Source organism: Suncus etruscus, chromosome 19 (assembly GCF_024139225.1).
Source record: "Suncus etruscus isolate mSunEtr1 chromosome 19, mSunEtr1.pri.cur, whole genome shotgun sequence".
In the NCBI taxonomy this organism is placed as follows: Eukaryota; Metazoa; Chordata; class Mammalia; order Eulipotyphla; family Soricidae; genus Suncus; species Suncus etruscus.
In genome coordinates, this window is record NC_064866.1 from 28,958,643 (window position 1) to 28,982,339 (window position 23,697).

At 45.6% G+C, this 23,697-nt stretch overlaps 2 protein-coding genes across 2 annotated transcripts in view; both read left to right on the forward strand.

Moving 5' to 3' along the window:
• KCNC4 (potassium voltage-gated channel subfamily C member 4) overlaps positions 1-23,697 on the forward strand; it is a 248,510-nt gene that overhangs the window by 127,304 nt on the left and 97,509 nt on the right. The gene's annotated exons all lie outside the window — the stretch shown is intronic.
• RBM15 (RNA binding motif protein 15) lies at positions 1,576-9,037 on the forward strand. The gene is made up of 3 exons (XM_049765607.1): positions 1,576-4,636; positions 7,800-7,855; positions 8,672-9,037. The coding sequence occupies exons 1-2, from the start codon at positions 1,576-1,578 to the stop codon at positions 7,817-7,819; spliced, it is 3,081 nt and encodes a 1,026-aa protein (XP_049621564.1). The 3' UTR covers positions 7,820-7,855; positions 8,672-9,037.

Genomic DNA, 23,697 nt, shown 5'->3' on the forward strand with positions numbered 1-23,697 from the left:
GGGTGTAACCCCAAAACCAAAACCAAAGAAAACTCCACAGAGGGGCTGGAGAGGTGGCATGGAGGCAGAAAGACGATGGTTCGAACCCTGGCATCCCATAGGGTCCCCCCCTTAGCCTGCCAGGAGGTATTTCTGAGGGTAGAGCCAGGAGTAACCCCAGAGTGCTGCTGGGTGTGACCCCAAAACCAAAAAACCAAAACCCAACCCCCCAAAAAACTCCAGAGGGTCTGGAGAGATAGCAATGAGGTAGGCAGGGCGTTTGCCTTGCATGCAGAAGGAGGGTGGTCCGAACCCCAGGAGCAATTTCTGAGCGCAGAGCCAGGAGTAACCCCAGAGTGCTGCTGGGTGTGACCCCAAAACCAAAAAACCAAAACTCACCCCCCCAAAAAAAAACTCCAGAGGGTCTGGAGAGAGAGCATGGAGGTAGGCAGGGCGTTTGCCTTTCGAACCCAGGGGCAGTTCCTGAGCGCAGAGCCAGGAGCATAACCCCTGAGCGCTGCTAGGCGCGACCCCAAAAACAAGACACCCAACCCGAACCCCAAACCCAGCCAGCGCAGCGCTGCAAAGCGCGCCTGCCTCGCTTTCGCCAGGCCTGCAGCGCCACTTCCGGCGGGCCGGGCCGGGCAGCGGAGGGCGAGCCCGGCGCGTGGAACCCAGCGGCCCGTGAACTTTGACCCGCGCCGCCCCGCGCCGCTCCGAGCGACGGGCGGCGCTTGCTCGCGCTCGGGGGTTGGGCCTGAGGCCTGCGAGCAGTCAAGATGGAGCCTCGTTAGACGCGGCGGGGACGACTTCCGGCGGCGACTTCGGGGCGCCCCGACCACCTCCAGCGGGGCCGTGCGGCCCTCCAGAAGGCGCAGGTAGGAAGTGGGGGGCCCCTAGGGCTGGACCCATGATGCAGGTGCTCAGCAGCTGCCTCCCCGACAGCGCTTCAGGTCTGCTTTCTTTTCCTCCGCAGGGGCTCAACCATGTCGCCTCCCTCAGCCTCGCTTCCCCTACAGTCGGGTGAGTCCTTGCGCCTGGGTGCCTGTCGCTTTAAGAGCGTGACGGACAGCTCTCTCCACCCATCAGCGTCCTCGCCCGCCTCGCCGGCAGCCAATCAGATTTGAACTCCACGCAGCGGTCTAGCCGAGCGAGGCGTGGAGGGAAAAGTTGTGGGACTTTTGCGATCTCGCGAGACCTGCCTCGGCGAGAAGAAAAAGAAGGAAAAAAAAAAAAAGCCGGCGCGGGGACCCCGCCCTCTTTTGACGGACTGCCTCAGGAGCCAATGAGGAGCGCGAGGAGGCGGGCCTAGCGCGGAAGCGCCCTGACAGGACAGGCGCTTCAGCCAATCCGCGCGGCGGGATCGCAGGTCAGCTGACCGAGCCGGCGCGCACGCGCGCGCGGGGCGGAGCTTCAGTCTGGCGCGAGGAACCGTTGGAGAAGGACGCCGGCCGTGGCCAATGAGCACCTGTGCGGCGCAGCGCGGAGGCCAATAACCGTCGCCGGGCGGGGTGCTTCGGCGCCGCGCGGAGGCGAGGGCGAAGGAGGACGACGCGGTTCTCCAATGAGGCGGTAGGAGAGGCGCGCTCCGGGCCAATGAGGAGCGCGGGGCGGGAGCCCGGGCCGCGGCGGAGTCCAAGATGGCGGCGTGCGGTGGTTCCGCTGTGTGAGGCGAGCGGCGGCGGCGGCGGCCGGCGCGGGGATCAGCATCCGCTGCGCGGGGACGACGACGGCGAGCCGCACCCTCCGCGCCACCGGCACCAGCACCAGCAGCAGCACCGTGAGCCGCAGCACCTGCAGCCCGTCAGGCGCGGCCTCGCAGCCGGCAGCAGCAGCAGCAGCAGCGGCGCCATGAAGGGCAAGGAGCGCTCGCCGGTGAAGCCCAAGCGCTCCCGCGGCGGCGGCGGCGACGACTCGTCGTCCTCCCGCGGCGAGCGCAGCAAGAAGCTGGGCGGCTCCGGCGGCAGCAACGGCAGCAGCAGCGGCGGCGGCGGTAAGAGCGGCGAGAGCTCGCGCCGCAGCCTGCACCTGGACAAGTCGCGCAGCAGCAGCCGCGGCGGCAGCCGCGAGTACGACACGGGCGGGGGCGGCTCGAGCCGCAGCTTGCGCGCCTACAGCTCGCCCAGCGCCGCCAAGAACTCCTCCGGCGGCGGCGGCGAGTCGCGCGGCAGCTCCCGAGGTCGCGGCGGCGGCGGCGAGTCGCGCGCGTCGGGCGCCGCCGGGTCGTCGTCGTCCTCGTCGGCGGCGCTGGACGGCGGCGAGTACAAGACGCTGAAGATCAGCGAGCTGGGCTCGCAGCTGAGCGACGAGGCGGTGGAGGACGGGCTGTTCCACGAGTTCAAGCGCTTCGGCGACGTGAGCGTCAAGATCAGCCGCCTGGCCGGCGCGGGCGGCGGCGGCGGCGGCGACGAGCAGCGCGTGGCCTTCGTCAACTTCCGACGCGCCGAGGACGCGCGCGCCGCCAAGCACGCCCGCGGCCGCCTGGTGCTCTACGACCGGCCGCTCAAGATCGAGGCGGTGTACGCCAGCCGCCGCCGCAGCCGCTCGCCGCTCGACAAGGACGCCTACGGACTGTCGTCCAGCCTGGCGGGCATGTCGGTGAGCGGCCACCGCCACGCGCACGCCCACGCGCACGCCCCCGGCGGCGGCGGCCAGCGCTCCCTGTCGCCCGGGGCCGCGGCGCTGGGCTACCGGGACTACCGGCTGCAGCAGCTGGCCCTCGGCCGCCTGCCGCCGCCCCCGCCGCCGCCGCTGCCCCGCGAGCTGGACCGCGACCGCGACTACCAGTTCTACGACCGCGTGCGCCCCGCCTACAGCCTGGAGCCCCGCGTGGGCGCTGGCGGGGGCGGCGGCGGCGGCGCGGCGGCCTTCCGCGAGGCGGACGAGATCTCCCCCGAGGACGACCAGCGCGCCAACCGCACCCTCTTCCTGGGCAACCTGGACATCACCGTGACCGAGAGCGACCTGCGCCGCGCCTTCGACCGCTTCGGCGTCATCACCGAGGTGGACATCAAGCGGCCCTCGCGGGGCCAGACGAGCACCTACGGCTTCCTCAAGTTCGAGAACCTCGACATGTCGCACCGCGCCAAGCTGGCCATGTCCGGCAAGATCATCATCCGCAACCCCATCAAGATCGGCTACGGCAAGGCGACGCCCACCACCCGCCTCTGGGTCGGCGGCCTGGGCCCCTGGGTGCCCCTGGCGGCGCTGGCCCGCGAGTTCGACCGCTTCGGCACCATCCGCACCATCGACTACCGCAAGGGCGACAGCTGGGCCTACATCCAGTACGAGAGCCTGGACGCGGCGCACGCCGCCTGGACCCACATGCGGGGCTTCCCGCTCGGCGGCCCCGACCGGCGCCTCCGAGTCGACTTTGCCGACACGGAGCACCGCTACCAGCAGCAGTACCTGCAGCCGCTGCCCTTGGCGCACTACGACCTGGTGACGGATGCTTTCGGGCACCGGGCGCCCGACCCTCTGAGGGGGGCTCGCGACCGCACCCCGCCCTTGCTGTACAGAGACCGCGACCGGGACCTCTATCCCGACTCTGACTGGGCGCCGCCCCCGCCCCCGGTCCGCGAGCGCAGCACGCGGACTGCGGCCTCCGCGGTGCCCGCCTACGAGCCGCTCGACAGCCTGGACCGACGGCGCGACGGCTGGTCCCTGGACCGGGACCGCGGCGACCGAGATCTGCCCAGCAGCCGGGACCAGCCCCGGAAGAGGAGGCTGGCCGAGGACAGCGGCGGCAGGCACCAGGACCGGTCCCCCGAGAGTGACCGGCCCCGGAAGCGCCACTGCGCGCCGTCGCCGGACCGCAGCCCGGAGCCCAGCAGCGCCCGGGACCGCTACAACAGCGACAACGACCGCGCCTCGCGGCTCCTCCTGGAGAGGCCCTCGCCCATCAGGGACCGGCGGGGCAGCTTGGAGAAGAGCCAGGGCGACAAGAGGGACCGCAAAAACTCGGCCTCGGCCGAGCGAGACCGGAAGCACCGGGCGGCGGCGCCCACCGAGGGGAAAAGCCCCCTGAAGAAGGAAGACCGGGCCGAGGGGAGCGCCGCCAGCACCAGCGCCGCCTCTTCCAAACTCAAGGCCCCTACCCAGAAGCAGGAGAGCGGGGCCGCCTCCGCCGCCGCCGCCTCCCCGAAACTCTGCTTGGCCTGGCAGGGCATGCTCCTGCTGAAGAACAGCAACTTCCCGTCCAACATGCATCTGCTGCAGGGCGACCTCCAAGTGGCCAGCAGTCTCCTCGTGGAGGGCGCGACTGGCGGCAAAGTGGCCCAGCTCAAGATCACGCAGCGGCTCCGCCTGGACCAGCCCAAGTTGGACGAAGTCACTCGCCGAATCAAGGTGGCGGGGCCCAACGGCTACGCCATCCTCCTCGCCGTGCCTGGAAGTTCCGACAGCCGCTCCTCTGCCTCAGCCACCTCTGACACTGCCACCTCCACGCAGAGGCCACTTAGGAACCTGGTGTCCTATTTAAAGCAAAAGCAGGCGGCTGGGGTCATCAGCCTCCCTGTGGGGGGCAACAAAGACAAAGAAAACACCGGGGTTCTTCACGCCTTCCCACCCTGTGAGTTCTCCCAGCAGTTCCTGGATTCTCCTGCCAAGGCACTGGCCAAATCGGAAGAGGATTACCTGGTCATGATCATTGTCCGTGGTGCGTCCTAGAGTCCATGTGCAACTTGTATTTACTATTTTGACACGGTGGTTTTGTGATGTGTAAAGGGATACAGCGACATAAAAATGTTCATTTAATTCGTTGTTTAGTTGTTTAGCTTTGTTTCTTTTTTAATGTTTTTTTTATAAGCTTTGAAATAGAAGAAGTTAGGACAGTTTACCTCTGAAATGAAAGGGATGCCCTGAGGGTTGCAGGTAAATGGACTTGTTTTAATTAGGAGTTCCTAGTCTTCTGAATAATATTTTCCTGCTTTTCAGGTTTTTCTTTTTTTACCTTGAGCTTTAAAAACAATTCCTCAAAGTTACAAACTCAAATTTTGGAACAGTCAGAATTTGGAGGAAAAAGCCCACTGACTAGAAAGATGGTAATGTACACCTCAAATGGCTTACTTGGTGTATGGTAAATTCTGTACTGAAAATGTGATGGGTGTGGTGGAAATTCCATCAATAATCTTAAAAGCATAAGCTGGTAAATGGTTTAGCGATGTATGTTAATCAGATACTTGAGTATTCCTCTTAAAACTACGGTTTATTTGAATTTGCTTTGACATACACATTTTTGTCATTAGTTCTGAATTCTGTATCCCGTATTTGCACTTTTGGTTTGTAGTGAACCTTCAGTAAAAACTAAGGAGTGTTACAAACCATCTGTCTTAAGCTTACACTAGTATGCAAGAAGTGAGTAGTAGGTGCTTTTAACATCAGAATTTTTTTGATTGGTTACTGGTGTGGTGGGATTTATTTTTTGAGGTTGGTTTTTTTTTTTTGTTTTGTTTTTTTTTTTTTTTTGTTTTTTTACTTTTTCAGAGAAGTGAAGCAGGTATAGTTGTAATTGTGCATATTTCAAAACTTGGGTGTTTTTCACTTTTGTAGCCATTCAGATTTCTCACTTTAGTACGTAATAGAAAGAAGAGTTGTCTGCAGGCTCATACATAAATCATTTTCTGTTTCAGCAGGCATTAAGCAGGCCCTATTTGGGTTGCAGGATTTCTTAGTTTTCGTGAAATGCTTTTGACATACTCCTTTTAAATTTTTCTTAGGTTTTTATTTTCATATTTAGTAGTGATACATTGTTGGGAAAGATTTTGAATATCTTTGAAATTTTAGTTTAGTATTTTCATCTGATGTCTAGCCACAGAGAAGTAAAATGTCAGTTTGGGAGACCCTTTTAAAAAATTCTTATTTTCCAGACACCTGGAATTTAATATAAAAGAAATTAATCTACTCACAGTTATTTTCAGAGCTGCAGATAATACAGATTTCTGGCTCTTACCAAGGGCTTTTGCTGCTTAATTATAATGGTTGATTTTTTTTTTTTTAAATCTTGTTTATTACCCCTCTGTCTCCACCTCTAGCCTCTCAGGTAAATTTCTCCTGCCTTGATTTAAATACTGAGAACTTAGCAAGCTGAGTTCCTTTATACTTAATTATGATTAGAAACTTTAGGGCCTTTTAGGTCATTAGGTTTAGAAACTTTCGAGCCTTTTGGATCATGGGCATGTTTCTATTCTGTGAAAGTGACTTATTGAATGCCTGGCAGAACCCAACTGTTTTCTTTCTATTATCAAGCTATTAGTTTTAAAATAGCACCAATAGTAACCCAGGGAAACGTCATGTAATTTATTCTTTTCGTCATGACAGGTGTCATAAGTGCATGTCAGCATGAAAGCCTCATCACTGCTGTGTCAGCCTTTTTGGGTTTCACAATGTGTTTATGATTTTTTTTTCCATGTTTGGAGGTCATTATGGTTTTTGTTTTTAAACTGGAAAAACGAGCCATTTTGAAAGCAAGAGACTGAGCACAAAGATCTGAAATCCTACAATTAGGACTTGTAGTGCTTAAGAAAAAGCTGTGAATGGCATGCTAATATATAGACACCTGTTCAGAAACTAATGCAAGTTTGCGATGTGTATCAACCAGGGTCAAAGTACAATTCTTTTGTGGCTAGATGCATTTTTCCAGTTTAAATAGTCACACTAAATATTAACTTATGAGTATCTTTTGATAAGATAGCTTGGACAGAAGATTTTGCTCTTTTAGAGAATGAGCACCTAATTTTAGTCAAAAACAAAATGTGTGGTTTTCTATTTTCTGCCTTTTTAAAAAGTTGATGGACAGTTTATCAAAGAATACTGTGGTTTCTGCTACATGTGTGAGGCTGTCTAACATCGCAGCTTCTGTTAGGTCTTGGCCATTTGTGTGTCGCTGTTTTTGAAACAATGGTTTGATATCACTTCTAAATGTGTGATTGTTAAAAAACAATTATGTTTAGTTTGGTGCTTACCTAACAAGTGCCATCATTTCAGATGAATATTTGTGTTGCCCATCCTATGTGCAGATTCAGAGTATTTGTAAACTCTTAAAAATACTATCTGGTTTTAATTCTCATTAACCAGTCTCATAATCTCAACAGTGGATGTTCTTTTTTAACAACAAATTTGTTTTATTTTACTTAAACATTTTGTTTCTTTGATTTTTTTTTTCCCCTGGGACACAATTCAAATGAATGGGAAAAATCTTCAATATAGAGTTAACTACATATTTAGTATTATTGGTGAAAAACATCAAGCTGATTAAGATGTAGATCACACCCTTAAGGTATACGGGAAATTAAGCAGTTTTTCAAGTCCTGGCCAAATATGTCTATTTTTTTTTTTTTTGAATTATTGCTTGTAATTGGTATAATTGGCATTTCTCTAAGGAGTTTCCCCTTTAAGGATTACATCTTTAAATGTCCATCCTCTGGCTAATGTTAAGTTTTTGTCACGTTTTGAATATATTCTTGACTCGATTAAGATCGTCACAGCACAGAGTACAGTAGTAAAATTATGGTGTACATTTTTATTGCTTTCTGAGTCAAAACTTTAAGGACTTTTTATGAGCAAAATTTCATTGGCAATGTGGTTAGGGATTTTTTTTGTCATTTTTTTTCTGTCTTAGGTTTTTTTGGTGGGGGGGAGGGCCCACATCTCCGGCACTTGGGCTACCCCTGCCTCTGCGCTCAGAAAGTGCTTTTGGGGGATGCCGGGAATTGAACCTGAGTTCTTCCTGTGTCGGCCGAGTTCAAGGCAAATGCCCAACTGCTGTGCTATCCCTCTGGCACTTGCTTAGTTTTTTAAAGACAAATAATTTGCTCTTGCAGGTACAACTTTAACGATGTAGTTTGTATCGTATGGGAACTATTCACCAAAAACTCTGGTAAGAGAATTGGGAAATCTCTAAGAGGGCCTTGTTAGGATTTTATTTTATTTATTTATTATTATATTATTATTATTATTATTTTGGTCTCACAGTGTTTGGCTTTGAGAATCAGAGTAAAGAATGAGAACAAGAAAAGAAATAGAATTGGTCTTGTTACTTTCTGGCAGAATAATGCCCCTAAAGAAATAAAAATGAGTAGGTAGCCACAATGAACCGTAGAGCTTAATGGGACAGACACATAATTTAAACAGTTAAAAAGTAAAAGCTCTAAAGTGTTCTTTTTTGCTTAATAATTTGAACCCTATTTCTTAAAAGGACAATTGGTGTCTTTGTTAACTTATATGAAGGTGTAATTTTGAATGGCATTGTATCTTGATACCTATTAAATTATATAATGAAAATAGAGGGGGTTAAAGTTGGACAAAACACCATCATTTTTTATTCATTTCATTTTTCAAGAGGTAGATTATAGACTTCCTTTTTTTTTTTTTTTTTTTAAATTCTTGGCATCCTTTACTCAGTTACGTAAATATAAAGGATAAATTCAAATCTGCATTACTTGAATTGCAGTCTTTAGAAAAAAATTCCTACCCTACTCTATTTGTTATTTGTCTATTCACACAGCAAATTCATTTTAAGGTTTGTGCCAGTGGGTATTATTGGTGCTTTTTGAAGTCAAGATGGACTATCCAGGAAGGTCTTGTTAACGTTATGTTCATCTATAATGGCCTAGGGGAAATATAAATAGATATATATTTTTAATATTGTAAACATTTGTACTGAATAACCTTTTTCTCCCCCCTGCAAGCAAAGCTGGTGAACAGCAGATGAAGACATGGAATTCAGAGCTCTAATGGACCTTTTTGAAGAGAAGTGATGGCTTATGTGGAGTTTACATGGGCCTCTTGATGGAAGAAAGCTAATGTTTAGTATTTGTGCATTTTACTAAAATGGCAGCTTAAAAGTTGTGTATCTGCTATTGTGATGCCAATGCCGGTGTTTTAAGTGGAAAAAAAAATGACCTCTTTGCTTTGTGCTGTGTACACAAGATTTCTGGAAAAGTAAAGAAAAACCCTTTTTATGGCTCACACAGCTTAAAACTAGCTGTCACTCAAACGTGCTGCTCACAGTCGAGCTGCTTTTGTTTTATTCTAAATAAATTGTTTCTTTTGAGGAAAATGTTTTTCTGCCTGGAAGTGAATTGACGGCAAACCTTTGACCCCTTTGTTTGCAGCTGAGGGGGTACTTGCTGCTGCTCAGACAGATCCTGTAAGTCTTGAGCAAGAAGCAGGGAGAGCATCATTCTGACTATCGCGGTGTGTCGATTCTCAATTCTGAAGGATCACTAGCGTTACTGTGACCCCCTTTGTTTGCAGTGAAGGGGGTCGTTTGCTTCTGAGTCCTCAACTTGATGAGGAAGTGGTGCTGTGGCTAGCACACAAGAAGCCGGGGCCAGCACCGGGGCCAGCACCGTAAGCCTCGCCACAATGCAGGAATCTGGGGCTGTGCTGGTTTGAAGAGCCGGAGTTGCTGAAATTTAAGTTTTGATTTATGTTGTTCACCCATCACGTTTGGCCTTAGTTTCATTTTTAATTTGAAGAGAAGTTTGAAATTGCTTTATCTTGCACTTAACATTTGCACCAAATTGCCAAAAGGAGGAGAAATGCTCCGTTTGCTTTTAAATGTTAATGGTGATGTTAATAAAGCCTTTCCTGACACATTTGAGAAGCTCCTCCATCTCCAGGGGCTTCTTACCAGAGTAATGAATGCAGTGATGGGTTTAGTTCTGAATGGATGAAGAGTTCCTGAGAGCTAGCGTTTGTAATTAGAACCGTTACATGGTATCTGTGCCTTATTTCACCTGTGGTTCCACATGCCTTGGATGTGCATGCACCGTGACGGTTTCATAGGTTCCAACGCACACTCAGGCCCGGTCACTTCGGTTGGTAGTACAGATTGTGAGGAAAAAAATGGAGGCATCCTTAAGGAGGAAAAAATGTTTGCCTTTAGTTCCAGCATTATCCTGTACAGGGGCTCCTGAGCTTTGGAAGCTGTTCCCAGTACAGGAGAACAACTCCTCTGTTGGCAGCAGGAGACTTCGGTGCACAGTGACTACGCTGGAGCTCAAGAGGAAGCCAGCAGTGCTGCACCATTGGCTTCAGACACCATTGTTGTTTGCCAGTTTTAAACTTAACTAGTTGCAGATGAAGACCACTTGAAATGCAGGCTTGTTGGGCTTGTTTTGAATTAACCTCGGATGGAAGTTGCCTAGTGCTGTCTGTCTCCATGCGGGCTGATGATTACTTAGGCAACAGGTGATTATCAACCAAGGATGCCATGGTTATACGCTGCAAGGTGGTGTTCCAGTGGCAAACAGCTGTATAAACCCTTGTAACCAGGTAAGAGGGTTTTTAGAAGTAAAAAATGCATTTTGGTTAATAGGGTGAGGGCTTTTATTGTTTGGGGCATGCATCTCAATAGAAGAAGGTTTTTGAGCTTTTTGCTGGTAGTAGCTTTCTGCCCTCACCAAAGTGATGTCTTGGCAAAAGTTCCAGGCCCATATTTTTGGAGGTCTTTTTTTAATTTGTTTTTAACATTTGAGAAGTTTCTTTAATTATGGGACCGGAATATTAAGATCCCTTTTAAGGATTTGAGTCCTAGTGCCTTGAAACCCTTTAAAATTTTGACTTCCATGTGGGGGGGGGGGTGACTTTCAGTCTTGGTTGTAATTTAATAGTGTTAGAACTGTTTGCTATGAAAATGTTGTTTTTTATAAGTACCAATTTCTTGGGAACTGGGGTTGTGGCTTATGTAGGTAGGCCCTGAGTTTGTTCCGAGGCACCACATGTCCTCTGAAGCACTTGTGGGTGTCCTGGTTGTGGCACTGCCATGCTCCCAACAACCACCATATATGACCCCCACAACAGAAAAAAAAACCTGATTTCTAAGCCTTTAAGTTAAAAATGTAATTTGGGGCCGGAGAGATAGTAGAGCAGGTTAGATGCTTGCCTTGTACCTGGCCTACCCGGGCTCCATCCTTGGCATCCCATAAGGTCCCCTGAGCCTGCCAGGAGTGTAACTTTTTACCCCTGAGCGCTGGGTGTGGCTCCCCCAAAATTTGTAATTATAGCAAAATTTTAAAAGTTGTCATAAGGTAGTTATCATAATTTTTACCATATTGGTTTTTTTTCCCTTCCCTCAGACATTAAACTAATTAAGTGGGGGCCGGGCGGTGGCGCTAGAGGTAAGGTGCCTGCCTTGCCTGCGCTAGCCTTGGACGGACCGTGGTTCGATCCCCCGGTTTCCCATATGGTCCCCCAAGCCAGGAGCGACTTCTGAGCGCATAGCCAGGAGTAACCCCTGAGCGTCACGGGGTGTGGCCCAAAAACCAAAAAAAAAAAAAAACAAACAAAAAAAAACTAAGTAGCTACAGCTAGCTTGAGGGAAGAGAATGGAAGGTGTTAAGCAGACAGGTGACTACCCTTGTCCATTTAGTTCTGTCTACCTTCAGAATCCTTCCAGTCCCTCAGTCAAATATGAGTTTTTGTCAGTTTAACACAGGTGTGACTTTTTTAGTGTCTGATACAGTTTACGGTAGCAAATTTTTTAGTAGAACTTTTCTTTGATTTGATTTTTTTGTTTTGTTTTTTGTTTCTGGGCCACAGCCAGCTGTGCTCAGGGTTGACTCCTGGCTCTGCACTCCTGGTGGGCTCAGAGGACCATATGGGGTCCTAGGGATCACACCCTGGTTTGGAGCATGCAAGGCAAGCACCTTACTACTGTACTATTGCTCTAGCCCCTATTTTCTCTACAGTAATTGTTGTAACTTACTAAGCAGACTTAGCACTGTCTATCTACTTTATCTTTTTTTTTTCATTTTGGTTTTTGGGCTATTCCCAGAGGTGTCTGGGATGCTGGGGGTTGAGCCCTGGATAACTGAGTGTAAGACAAGCACACTACCTGTACTGTCTTTCCAGCCCAATTACTTTTTCTTTAATTGAACTCCTTGGATTATTTAGCTAGATGACTTATTACCTACACTTTATCATGGTGAACGTGGAAAAGTGAAGTTAAATGTGTTTTCTTAGGTTCTCAACATGTCATTTTAAATACCTGCTTTTTCTTTATTGGCCATCTAAACCTTAACTAATCTTTCATCTCTAAACTTTTATATTTGTTTGAAATGTCAGTTTCCACAGTATTTTTCTTTTCTGTTTTTGTTTTTGGGTCACACCCAGCAGTGCTCAGGGGTTACTTGACCATATGGGATCCCAGGATTCAAACCAATGACCCTTCTGCATGAAAGGCAAACACCTTACCTCCATGCTATCTCTCCGGCCCCCTCCACAGTATTTTTCTAGCTAGTTCACACAGTAGTATTTTATTGATTTGTAAGTGAATATTTTTAACACAATTTGAAAAAGAATATGTCAGACGCTATATGTTTCCACATGTTTACATCCTTCTTTCTGAGACCTCACATCTCAAGAATTGGAAAAAAACTTTTTCCAAACATTTGTTTTATTTGTATATTAAACCATATTTAGAAATTGAAAGGTATGCAGCATGACAGTTTTAGTACAGAAACTTACTGCATAATAAAATTCCTTTAAATCTTGGATACAAGTTGTTCTTATCAAAAATGTAGACCCTGGAGTCAGAGTGATAGTACAGAGGGTAGGGCCTTGCATGCAGTTCATCTGGGTTCCATCCCTAGCATCCCATATGGTCCCCTGAGCATTGCCAGGAATAACCTCTGAGCACTCCTAGGTATGACCCAAAATAAAAGACATTAGTATTTTTTGACCTTGAGGTAAAATTAATCTAACATGATTGTAATAGTAAGCTTTCAAGTAGCATTTTTGTATGACCATTTGATTGCTATTTATCTACAAATTATATAAACTAAGTTCTGAGCATATAGAGGAAAGTATCATTTTTTTTCTCTATCAGCAACGTAAACTCTAGTTCAGAAACTTAATTTTACAAGGATATGGATTTATAATGTTTATGTAAATGTACACTATTGCAATGAGCTGGCATGCTGTACAAAATAATTTGATGGAGAAGAATTTGGAGTGCTGAAGGGAATATTTGAGGTGTCATACAAATAGGCACATTTGTAGAATCTTATTAAGTGGCAAAGATGAATGTTTGGAAACTGCTAAGAAAATTGGATGAACAAGATTATAATTATAAATTATAATTATACTGAATTACCATAATAATATAATAGCAATGATTTATTAAGTACCCACTTCAGACCAAGAATTTTGCCAAGTATGCCTATAGACATATTGTATACTATCATCTTAACGGCTAGTGATAGAACAAATGGGTTCTTTGTCTTTTCATTTTCTTTTTTGCTTTTGCCACTCCCTGGCTCTGCACTCAGGGATTGCTCCTCGTGGGCTTTGGGGACCATATAAGATGCCAGGGATCGAACCTGGGTCAGCTGCATGTAAAGCAAACAGCCTACCTACTGTACTACTACGCTAGCCCCAGAATCAAGGGTTTTTTTTTTTTGTTTTTGCATCACACCTGGTGTGTTTAGGGGTTCCTCCTGGCTCTGCACTCAGATACCGCTCCTGGCAGGCACGGGGGACCGTATGAGATGCCAGGATTCGAACCACCATCTGTCCTGATGGGCTATGTGCAAGGCAAATGCCTTACCACTGTGCTATCTCTCTGGCCCCTTTTTTGTTTTGTTTTGTTTTTTGGTCTCTAGCCACACCTGGTGCCTCTCAGATTACTCCTTGCTCCAGGCTCAGAAATTACTCCTAGCAGGTGTGAGGGACCGTATGGGATGTGGGATTGAACCCTAATTGACCACATGCAAGGCAAATGCAATCAATACCCATAAGGTCTATCCCCAGAACCAAGGTTTTCACCAGGTATTTATCCCAGATAAGGCTCTTGATCACTGTATTGTTTTATCTGTGTTCTAGAAAGCTGCAATTTTGAGAGAAAATGCCTGGATAATAGATTTCAAACTCTAATGTATTACTATTTATGGGGATTTTTGATGGTGGCGGCACCTGGTTGGTGCTCAGGACTTGGTTCTGCACTTAGATCACTCCTGAATAAACTTATGGAATCATATGGGATTGGTAAGGATTAAACCTAGATTGACTGCACTGCATGCAAGGGAGATGCCCTACTCACTGTGCTGTTATATGGGCCCATATTCGTGGTTTGGGGGAATATATAAGACCCTTGGCTCTAACCTGACATCTGGTTTTTCTTTGGGGCAGGCATGACTGAGAGGTTTTGGTAGATTTTACAAGCCTCCCTAGCGAATACTGAATAGTTTATGGATAGTAACCACCTGTTGAGCACACTGGCTGGCCTATGAAAAGTAGTCTTAAACTTGGGGTAATGCCATAGTTAAGGCATTAGTAGGGACTACTGCATTGAAAAAGCTCTTTGAAACTGAGGCAGAGCTTTCAAATGACCAAATCAGAACTGTTAATGACAGAAGGAAACTGCGAAGGGCCTTGTAAATTATCATTTAAATTTGTCTTAAGTAACAGTTTTATAATTTGTATAATTCTACTGGAATTTAATTTAATTTGTATTCACTATACCTGGCTAATCTCTGTGAAGAATGGCTTCTTTTAAGTTGATGAACTGCTACGGAGTACCAAAAGTTTTGTGACTTGCAAGGAGCTGGTTGAGCTGTCTTTGAGTCTTTAGGTTTTAAGATAAAAATAACATTATAGGGGCTGGAACCATAGCGCAAGCGGTAGGGCATTTGACCCAGGATGGTCCAGGGTTCGATCCCCCGGTTCCCCCAAGCCAGGAGTGATTTCTAAGCACATTGCCAAGAGTGACCCCTGAGCATCACCGGGTGTGGCCCCAAAAAAGTAAATAACATTACTGACCAGAGCGATAGCACAGTGGTAAGGCGTTTGCCTTGCACACGGCTTCCCAGGATGAACCTAGGTTTGATCCCCCGAGTCCCATATGGTTGCCCAACCCTCCAACCAGAAGCAGTTTTTAAGCTCATAGCCAGGAGTAACCCCTGAGCGTCACCGGGTGTGGCCCACCCGCCACCCCCCAAAAATCATATTACTTAATCAAAAATTAAAAATGATTGTGGGAGTGTGTATACATGCGTATAGCCACATGTAAGTTGTTTTCTATTTCCATCACTTAGCTCTATCTTTACTACCTACTTCCTAGGTAATAGGATTGAAATAGAAAAGTCATTAGAGAAATCAAAAGCTGAATATAACTGACTGGTAAATGATTAGGAGATTTCCTGTGCTGGGTTTGTCTGCAGTTAGTGTAAATGTTAGTGTCTTCCATTAGTATACGTTTTCCAGATATTTAGGAATCTGTTATATGCTAGGGCCCAGTGATGGCTAACCTTTTTGAGCCCAAGTGCCCAAACTGCCACACAATGCCCCTGGTCTTCCCAATGGCCAGTCTGGCCTGTTGCCAGGTGAGCTGCAAAGCAGACACTGGCACACTCGCCTCCCACCGCGCTGCATATCTTCATTGCGGACCCCTTCTTGTGTGCCAGCTGCAAGGCCTTCACGTGCTACAGGTTCAACATCGAGGTAGCTAGGCATTAGTATAAATGTTGGAAGTACATCAGTGCTGAAAACAAATCCCCCCCCCCCTTTTTTTTTTGGCGGAGGGCCTATGCCGGTTACTCTTTGTAACCTTGCTCTGCTTAGGAATCACTTCTGGGGAAGAGGGGCAGGGTGGGATGAACTTTATATGGGATCTTGGGGTCCCCCACTGCACTATCTCTGGCCCCAAATTTCTCTTAAAAAGCTTACATAGTAATGGAAGAAATGAAATACAAACTGCCAAGGACAAATGGTTTGTACAGTGCAATGTTGAATGCAGTGAGAAACCGTTAGAAATTTTAAGTGGGGGCCGGAGAGATAGCATGGAGATAAGGCGTTTGCCTTTCATGCAGAAGGTTGGTGGTTCGAATCCCAGATTCCCATATGGTCCCCTGACCCTGCCAGGAGCGATTTCTGAGCATTAGAGCCAGGAGTAACCCCTGAGCGCTGCCTGCTGAGTGTGACCCAAAAACCAAAAAAACAAAACAAACAAAAACCCAGAAATGGAGAGATGTGATTTGATCATGTTTTTGGTTTTTGGGTCACACCAGCAGTGTTTAGGAGTTACTCCTGGTTCTGCACTCAAGAATTACCGTATTTGCCGGCGTATAAGACGACCCTCTAATTTTGCAGTTAAAGCATAGGTTTTAGGCCTATATTCGCTGTATCAGACAGAACGTTCCTGTGCTGCAACTGTATGTACCACAGTGAGCCAATCACAACAAGCAAAGGTTCAAAGGTTCTACTGTCATAAACTTCCTCTCTGACTCTGGCCACTCTGAGCAGGCTTTTGACAGTGTAGATTCGGGTCCAGAATGTTGTCTAATTTGCATGCATAAAAGCCCGCTTGGATTGGCTGAGTCAGAGAGGCGGTCCGAGCAGCCTGGCAGTGATTGGTGCAGGATCCAGTTGGAAAATTAGTTTTGTGGCAATATTCAGACAATTTTTTCGTTTAGTGGCAGATTGAAACATTTTTCGGGATATACTCAGCGTATAAAATGACCCCCGATTTTCGGTTGACTTTTTTTTTGTTTCAAAAGTCGTCTTATACGCCAGAAAATACGGTACTCCTGACAGTGCTTGGGACGGACCATATGGGAAGCTGGACCATATGGGAAGCTGGACGTTGAACACCAATCCGCTGCATGCAGGGCAAATGCCCTACCCACTTATTCTGTCTCTGTCTCTAATCATGATGTGTTTTTTTTTTGTTGTTGTTGTTTCGTTTTGTTTTTGGGTCATACCTGGCATTGCTCAGGGGTTATTCCTGGCTCTGCGCTCAGAAATTGCTCCTGGCAGGTTCAGGGGACCATATAGGAAACCAAGAATTGAACCACCATTTGTCCTGGGTTGGCCACTTGCAAGGCAAATGCCCTACTGCTGTGTTATCTCTCTGGCCCTCTATGATATATATATTTGGTTTTTGGGTCATACCCGGCAGCGCTCAGGCTCCTGGCTCTACGCTCAGAAATCGCTTCTGGTATGGGGACCATACAGGATGCCGGGATTCGAACCACTGTCCTTCTGCATGCAAGGCAAACGCCTTACCTCCATGCTATCTCTCCAGCCCCAAAATCATGGTTTTGATCAAGAAAATGACACAAGATTTCCTTCATATCCAGAAATCTAGAATAACACCTAATAGTACCCAGATATTTGAAGAGTTCATTAAGCACGTACACCAATCATAGACAAATGCATTGTAATTCAAAACAGTCAATCTTGCAGTCATTTACAAGTCCAAGATAAATTAACATTTTAGATTCTAAGTCTGAGTATCAGTTCCTGTTCAGAGACTGGGTGTGTTCTTTTCATTCAATACTGTCATAGAAATTCTATTTGTAAGTCTGGAGCAATAGCAAGATGTTTGCCTTGCACGCAGCTGCCCCGGGTTTGATCCCCAAAATCCCATATTGTCCTCAGATCCCACCAGTTGTGATTACTGAGTGTAGAGCAGGGGTCTCAAACTCAATTTACCTGGGGGCCGCAGGTGGCAAAGTTGGGGTGATCCTTGAGTGCAAAGTCAGTAGTAAGCCTTGAACATTGGGGGGTGTGACCCAAACAACTAAAACAAAACAAAATGAAAAAGATTCCTCTAGGGCAGGGCCACAAAATGTTGTACAGAGGGCCGCGAGTTTGGGACCCCTGGTACAGAGCCAGGAATAACCACTGAGAACTGCTGGGAATGGCCCCAAACCCAAAGCACTTGTTTTTTATTATTTATTCTTTGGGCTTAAAATTGTTGGCCACTCTGAAGTTTCAGTCTTTCCCTATCCCAACATGTCTGTACTTTTCTGATACATAGCATATTAGCTATTTTTGTTATAGCTTGAGTTTTTATGGTGGCATAAAATTACCAGAAACATTTTCAAACAATAACCAACAAACACACACACCCCCCACTCAGAACACTTTTGTGAAATGGGTTTAATCATATATAACAAGATAGAAGTATGTGCAATTTTAGGTGTTGAATTGATTGACCTTCCCAGCTGACCAATATTTGGGGTGGGGTGGGCTGTTTTTGTGGTCACATTTGGTGCTGTTTGGCACCTAGTGATGGCTGAGTGCTTGGGATTTACTTTCTGGATGTTTAGAGGACATGTGGTGCCAGGGATTGATCCTGGGTTTTCTTCATGCTGAGCAAGCACATTATTGCTCTTTTGTATTGTTTTATTTGGGGCTCATACCTGGCAGTGCTTGTGGACTATTCCAGGCTGGGTGCTGAGTGATGTCCCCTAGTAGTGCTTGAGACATTGCTGCAAATGGTCAATTTCAGATTTCTTGCATTTAAAACCTGTACTCCAGCCTTGTGAGCCTTTGCTCTGATTCAGTTTGAGTCCTTTGAGCTATCTCCCTTATCACAGATTTTTTTTTTTTTTTTGGTCTACATCTAGAGTTGGTCAGAGGTTACTCCCATCTCTGCACTCTGGAATTATTTCTCTTGTGCTTAGAGGACCATATGGGGTTGCTGGGGATTCAATTCAGGTCAGCAAATGTTCTACCCATAGTACTGGGTGCAATGTTTCTCTGGCCCCACAGATTGCGGTTATATTTTTGTAATACTAAGCAGTAGGGCTTGCACACAGCCGACCCTGGACAGACCTGGGTTTGATTTCTGGCATCCCATATGGTACCCAGAGCCTGCCAGGAGCGATTTTTGAGCTCAGAGCCAGGAGTAACCCCTGAGCACCATTGGGTGTGGCCCCAAAACAAAACAAAAACAAACAAAAAGAAACTTGTTTAAATGTTATATATCCAAAACAGAACTGTCATTTCAGGCAAAACAAATACTTTAAGGTGCTATGTACATGAATATTTTTATATTTTAAGGTACATTGGAAAAGTTGATATACCACAAAATTTCTATTTCAGCATATATGAAATGACTCAATAGTCTTACTTTGCTCCCAAGATAAACATCTACATAGTTTGTGTATATTCTTTGTGCATAAGAACACTTATGTGAACTGGATTTTCTACATTTTGTAGTAGAAATCTCACACCTTGACAATAAATGCATTAGAATTATTTCAGGAGCTTCTTAGGTAGGACTCTCGGACATTTATTTAAATTGATGTGGGCTCAGTGGGACCTTACTAAGGCTCTCAGATTACTAAGTGGCTCCAGTATATTCAGTGCTGAGAACTGCTGCTTTTACAGACAAATCTTCTAAAACACACACACACGGAAAAGTAACGTCTTAAGGACTGTTTAAAAATAAAATCAAAAGACTTTCCACAATACAGTTTAGATTCAAGGCAGTATGTATATTGCTTGGTTTTCTAGAATCCTTACTGTTTAAAGTGCACACTTCAGACCAGCAACATTAACATCACCTACCTTGCTAGAATTAAGGCATCCCTCTAGAGCTGTGGATAAACTAGATCCCTAGGTGATAGTGAGCACTTTAAAGCTTAAAAGGCATTGTTTAAGGTTCATAAATATTCTTTTGATTAGAATCTTACTGCTCAAAAGTAAGATTTTCAGGTTCATGATTAGTCAGTGACATTTACTTTAAAGCACTTTAGGCCTGAGAGATGGTACTGGAGTTAAGGTGCTTACCTAGCTTGCAGCTGACCCTGGCTTGATCTCCAAGCACACCAGAGTGACCTCCAGCACTTCCAGCTGTGGCTTCCCACCCACAAATAAAGACTTAAAATAATTTGGCAAGAAAAATAACAAGAGTTTTCAGTGAGTTTCAGATGATTAGAAAGTTATCAAGGATCTGTCTCCAAAACAGGATAAGTCTTCGTTGACTTGTTACATTTAATTTATATTTAGTTTGCCCCATTTTGTTGTATGCTTTTTTTTTTTTTTTTATTGTGAGATAGAACACATTTTATTTTACAAAAGTATTTGCACTATTGCTTTTAGGTGCCATATTGCCAGATTATTTAGAAAATTTGTTAGTGTTAGATTTAGAGTAGAGGTTTCCAAGCTTGGTTTTCCACTCCCTTTTAAAGAAGGAAAGGGCAAAACAAAACAAACCACTCTTTGCTCCCCAGTAATCTCCTTTCTTCAGTGACAATCAGAGACTTCCCTCACTTGCACCTGAGGCTTCTACTGCCCCTTCGATTATTTTGTTGGGCACTTGGAGGTGTCTTCCACTTTGCAAAACACAGTACAGAACTCTGCAGGGATGGATATTGACAGGACTGACAAGACTAAAGTGTGGTTCCTAATTGCCTTTGCTTTATAATTGAATATGATAGTAATTTCACAAATTGATTTTTCTCACATGGTAAGTTTCACAATGGCAAGTAATATAAATAATACTGAGCCATGCATCAAAGTAACTTAGCATAAATTGTAACAGATTTGCTATTAATCGCAGTCTTACCAGTAAGTATTTTATATTCCGAGCCATTTCTCATGTTATTTCTATAGAAAATTCTAAAATATATGGAGTCATGTCAATAGCAAATGAAAAGTTAGAACCAATTTTTTTTTCCCCTTTGGGTTTTGGACCACACCTAGTGTTGCTTCTGGCTCTGCTCAGGAATGATTGGTGGGCTCGATGAACCATATGAACTGCTGGGGATTGAATTTGGGCTGGCTGCATGCAAGGCAAACACCTGACCTGCTGTTCTATAGCTCTGGCCCCCAAATTATTTTTATATCGTAATTAAATCGGCTTATGTATTTTAGAGGGCATTCTTACTAGGTCTAGCACTCTCTGCAAAAATTTTCTACTAGGGTTGATATATGATTTGTAGATTTCTCCTGAGAAATGAAAGCCTATGTTTGTTGAAGATTTAACTATCATTTCTCTTGACATATTGGTGAGGCTTACCCTCTGGTATTATAGATACTACTGAACATTTCATGAAAGGAATGTATTCATTAATTGATGGTTGGTGGCTGAAAATTCTCATTTCTACATTACAGCATGGTAGTCTTCATGTTTTTGTTTGTTTGTTTTTGTTTTTGGATCACATCCGGCAGCATGCAGGGGTTATTCCTGGCTCTACGCTCAGAAATCACTCCTGGCAGGCTCAGGGGACCAAATGGGATGCGGGATCAAACCAGTACCTTCTGCATGCAAGGCAAACACCCTACCTCCATGCTATCTCTCAGGCCCCAGTCTTAATGTTTAATATACTGTTTTAAAGGCATTTTGAACATTCTAAAACACCACACCTTAACTTTAGAAATCTCTGAAGACCTGAATTAAAGGAAAAGTTGACATATTGAATCTACTCTTTTCACCCTCTCATTTTTTTTTTAATAATTAGGGAGCATTTATAAATACAGTGATTGGTTAAATATCTCTTTCTCCTCCTGGGTTTCTTTGTAGGAGCTACTGACAAAACTATAGCCGACTTTGGGATATGCTTTATTAGTCATCAACTAAAAGATGAGTTCTATTGGCAGACTTCTGGCACTTGCACTTGTCCTCCTGTTTCTATAGAAACTGGGTTGGAAGTCAGAGCTGCACAAAGGGAAAGGGTAAGTTTCTTTTAACTCCATATTTATAAACCCATATCTTATTAACTGGCATGATGTCAATTTTCACATAAAGGTAAATATCAGTAAACCAAACTCAGATATGAACTACTCATTTTTTTCTTGTGTGGAAACTGACATCAGGTCATTAAATATAATAGGAGGGTTTAAATATGGATTTATTTTTCTCATGACTCCGACTTCACATTTTTTTTTTGACTTCACATTTCTTAAGGTGATGAACTCTGTATGCTATTTTATCACCAGGTATTTCTTTTTTTTTATTAATATCTTTATTTAAACACCTTGATTACAAACATGTTTGTAGTTGGGTATTAGTCATGTAAAGAACACCCCCTTCACCATTTGCAACATTCCCATCACCAATGTCCCAATTCTTCCTCCTCCCCACCTCACCCCCACCTGCATTCGAGACAGGTTTTCTACTTCCCTCGTTCATTCACATTGTTATGATAGTTCTCAATGTAGTTATTTCTCTAACTGCATTCATGTCTCTATGTGGTGAGCTTCATGTCATGAACTGGACCTTCCAGCCCTCCTCTCTCTCTGAGGGTTATTGCAAAAATGTCTTTGATTTTTCTTAAAACCCATTAATGAGTGAGACTATTCTGCGTCTCTCTCCCTCTGACTAATTTTACTCAGCATAATAGATTCCATGGACACTCATGTATAGAAAAATTTTATAACTTCATCTTTCCTGATGGCTGCATAATATTGCATTGTGTATATGTACTACAGTTTCTTTAGCCATTCATCTGTTGAAGGGTATCTTGGTTGTTTCCAGAGTCTGGCTATTGTAAATAACGCTGCAATGAATATATGTGTGAGGAAGGGGTTTTTGTATTGTATTTTTGTGTTCCTAGGGTATATCCCTAGGAGTGGTATAGCTGGATCGTATGGGAGCTCATTTTCCAGTTTTTGGAGGAATCTCCCTATCACTTTTCATAAAGGTTGGACTAGACGGCATGCCCACCAGCAGTGAATAAGAGTTCCTTTCTCTTCACATCCCCACTGCTTGTTCTCATTCTTTGCAATGTGTGCCAGTCTCTGGTGTGAGATGGTACCTCATAGTGGTTTTGATTTGCATCTCCTTGATGATTAGTGATTTGGAGCATTTTTTTCATGTGCCTTTTAGCCATTTGTATTTCTTCTTTGGCAAAGTGTCTGTTCATTTCTTCTTCGCATTTTTTGATGAGATTAGATGTTTTTTCCTTGTAAAGTTCCATCAGTGCCCTGTATAGCTTGGATATTAGCCCCTTTTCTGATGGATATGGGTGAATAGTTTCTCCCACATAGTGGGTGGCTCTTGTATCCTGGGCACTATTTCCTTTGAGGTACAGAAGCTTCTCACCTTAATATGTTCCCATCTATTTATCTCTGCTTCCACTTGTTTGGAGAGTGCTGTTTCCTCCTTAAAGATACCTTTAGTTTCAATGTCATGGAGTCTTTCACCTATGTGTTGCTCTGTATACCCTATGATTTCAGGTCTGATATCAAGGTCTTTAATCCATTTGGATTTTACCTTTGTACATGGTGTTAGCTGGGGGTCTGAGCTCACTTTTTTGCAAGTGGCTAACCAGTTGTGCCAACACTACTTATTGGAGAGGCTTTTCTTGCTCCATTTAGGATTTCTTGCTCCTTTATCAAAAACCAAGTTATTGGATGTGAGGGCGATCTGGCTGCGACATCTGTCACCCCATTGATCACCAGGGTTGATTCGGCTGATCTGGCTGGCTAGGCGGGTGTCCCCTTCCTCCCTCACCGCTCCATGTGCATCCCTCCCAAAGCTGTGCGCTCGGCCGAAGAGGACGGCCTTCCCCGAATAGAGACGGACTGTTCTTCGGTTGAGGGTATACGAGTAGCTGCGCTCCCCTGCTAGAACCTCCAAACAAGCTCTCAAAAACCAAGTGATTGTATGTCTGGGGAGCATTCTCTGAGTACTCAAGCCTATTCCACTGATCTGATGGTCTGTCTTTATTCCAAATGCTGTTTTGATAACTGTTGCGTTGTAATACAGTTTAAAATTGGGGAAAGTAATGCCTCCCATATTCCTTTTCCCAAGGATTGCTTTAGCTATTCGAGGGTGTTTAATGTGCCAAATGAATTTCAGAAGTGTTTGATCCACTTCTTTGAAGAATGTCATGGGTTTCTTTTTTTTTGGGGGGGGAGGGGTTTGGGGTCACACCTGGCATCACTCAGGCCTTACTCCTGGCTCTATGCTCAGAAATCGCTCCTGGTAGGCTCCGGGGAGCATATGGGATGCCAGGATTTGAACCGATGATCTTCTGC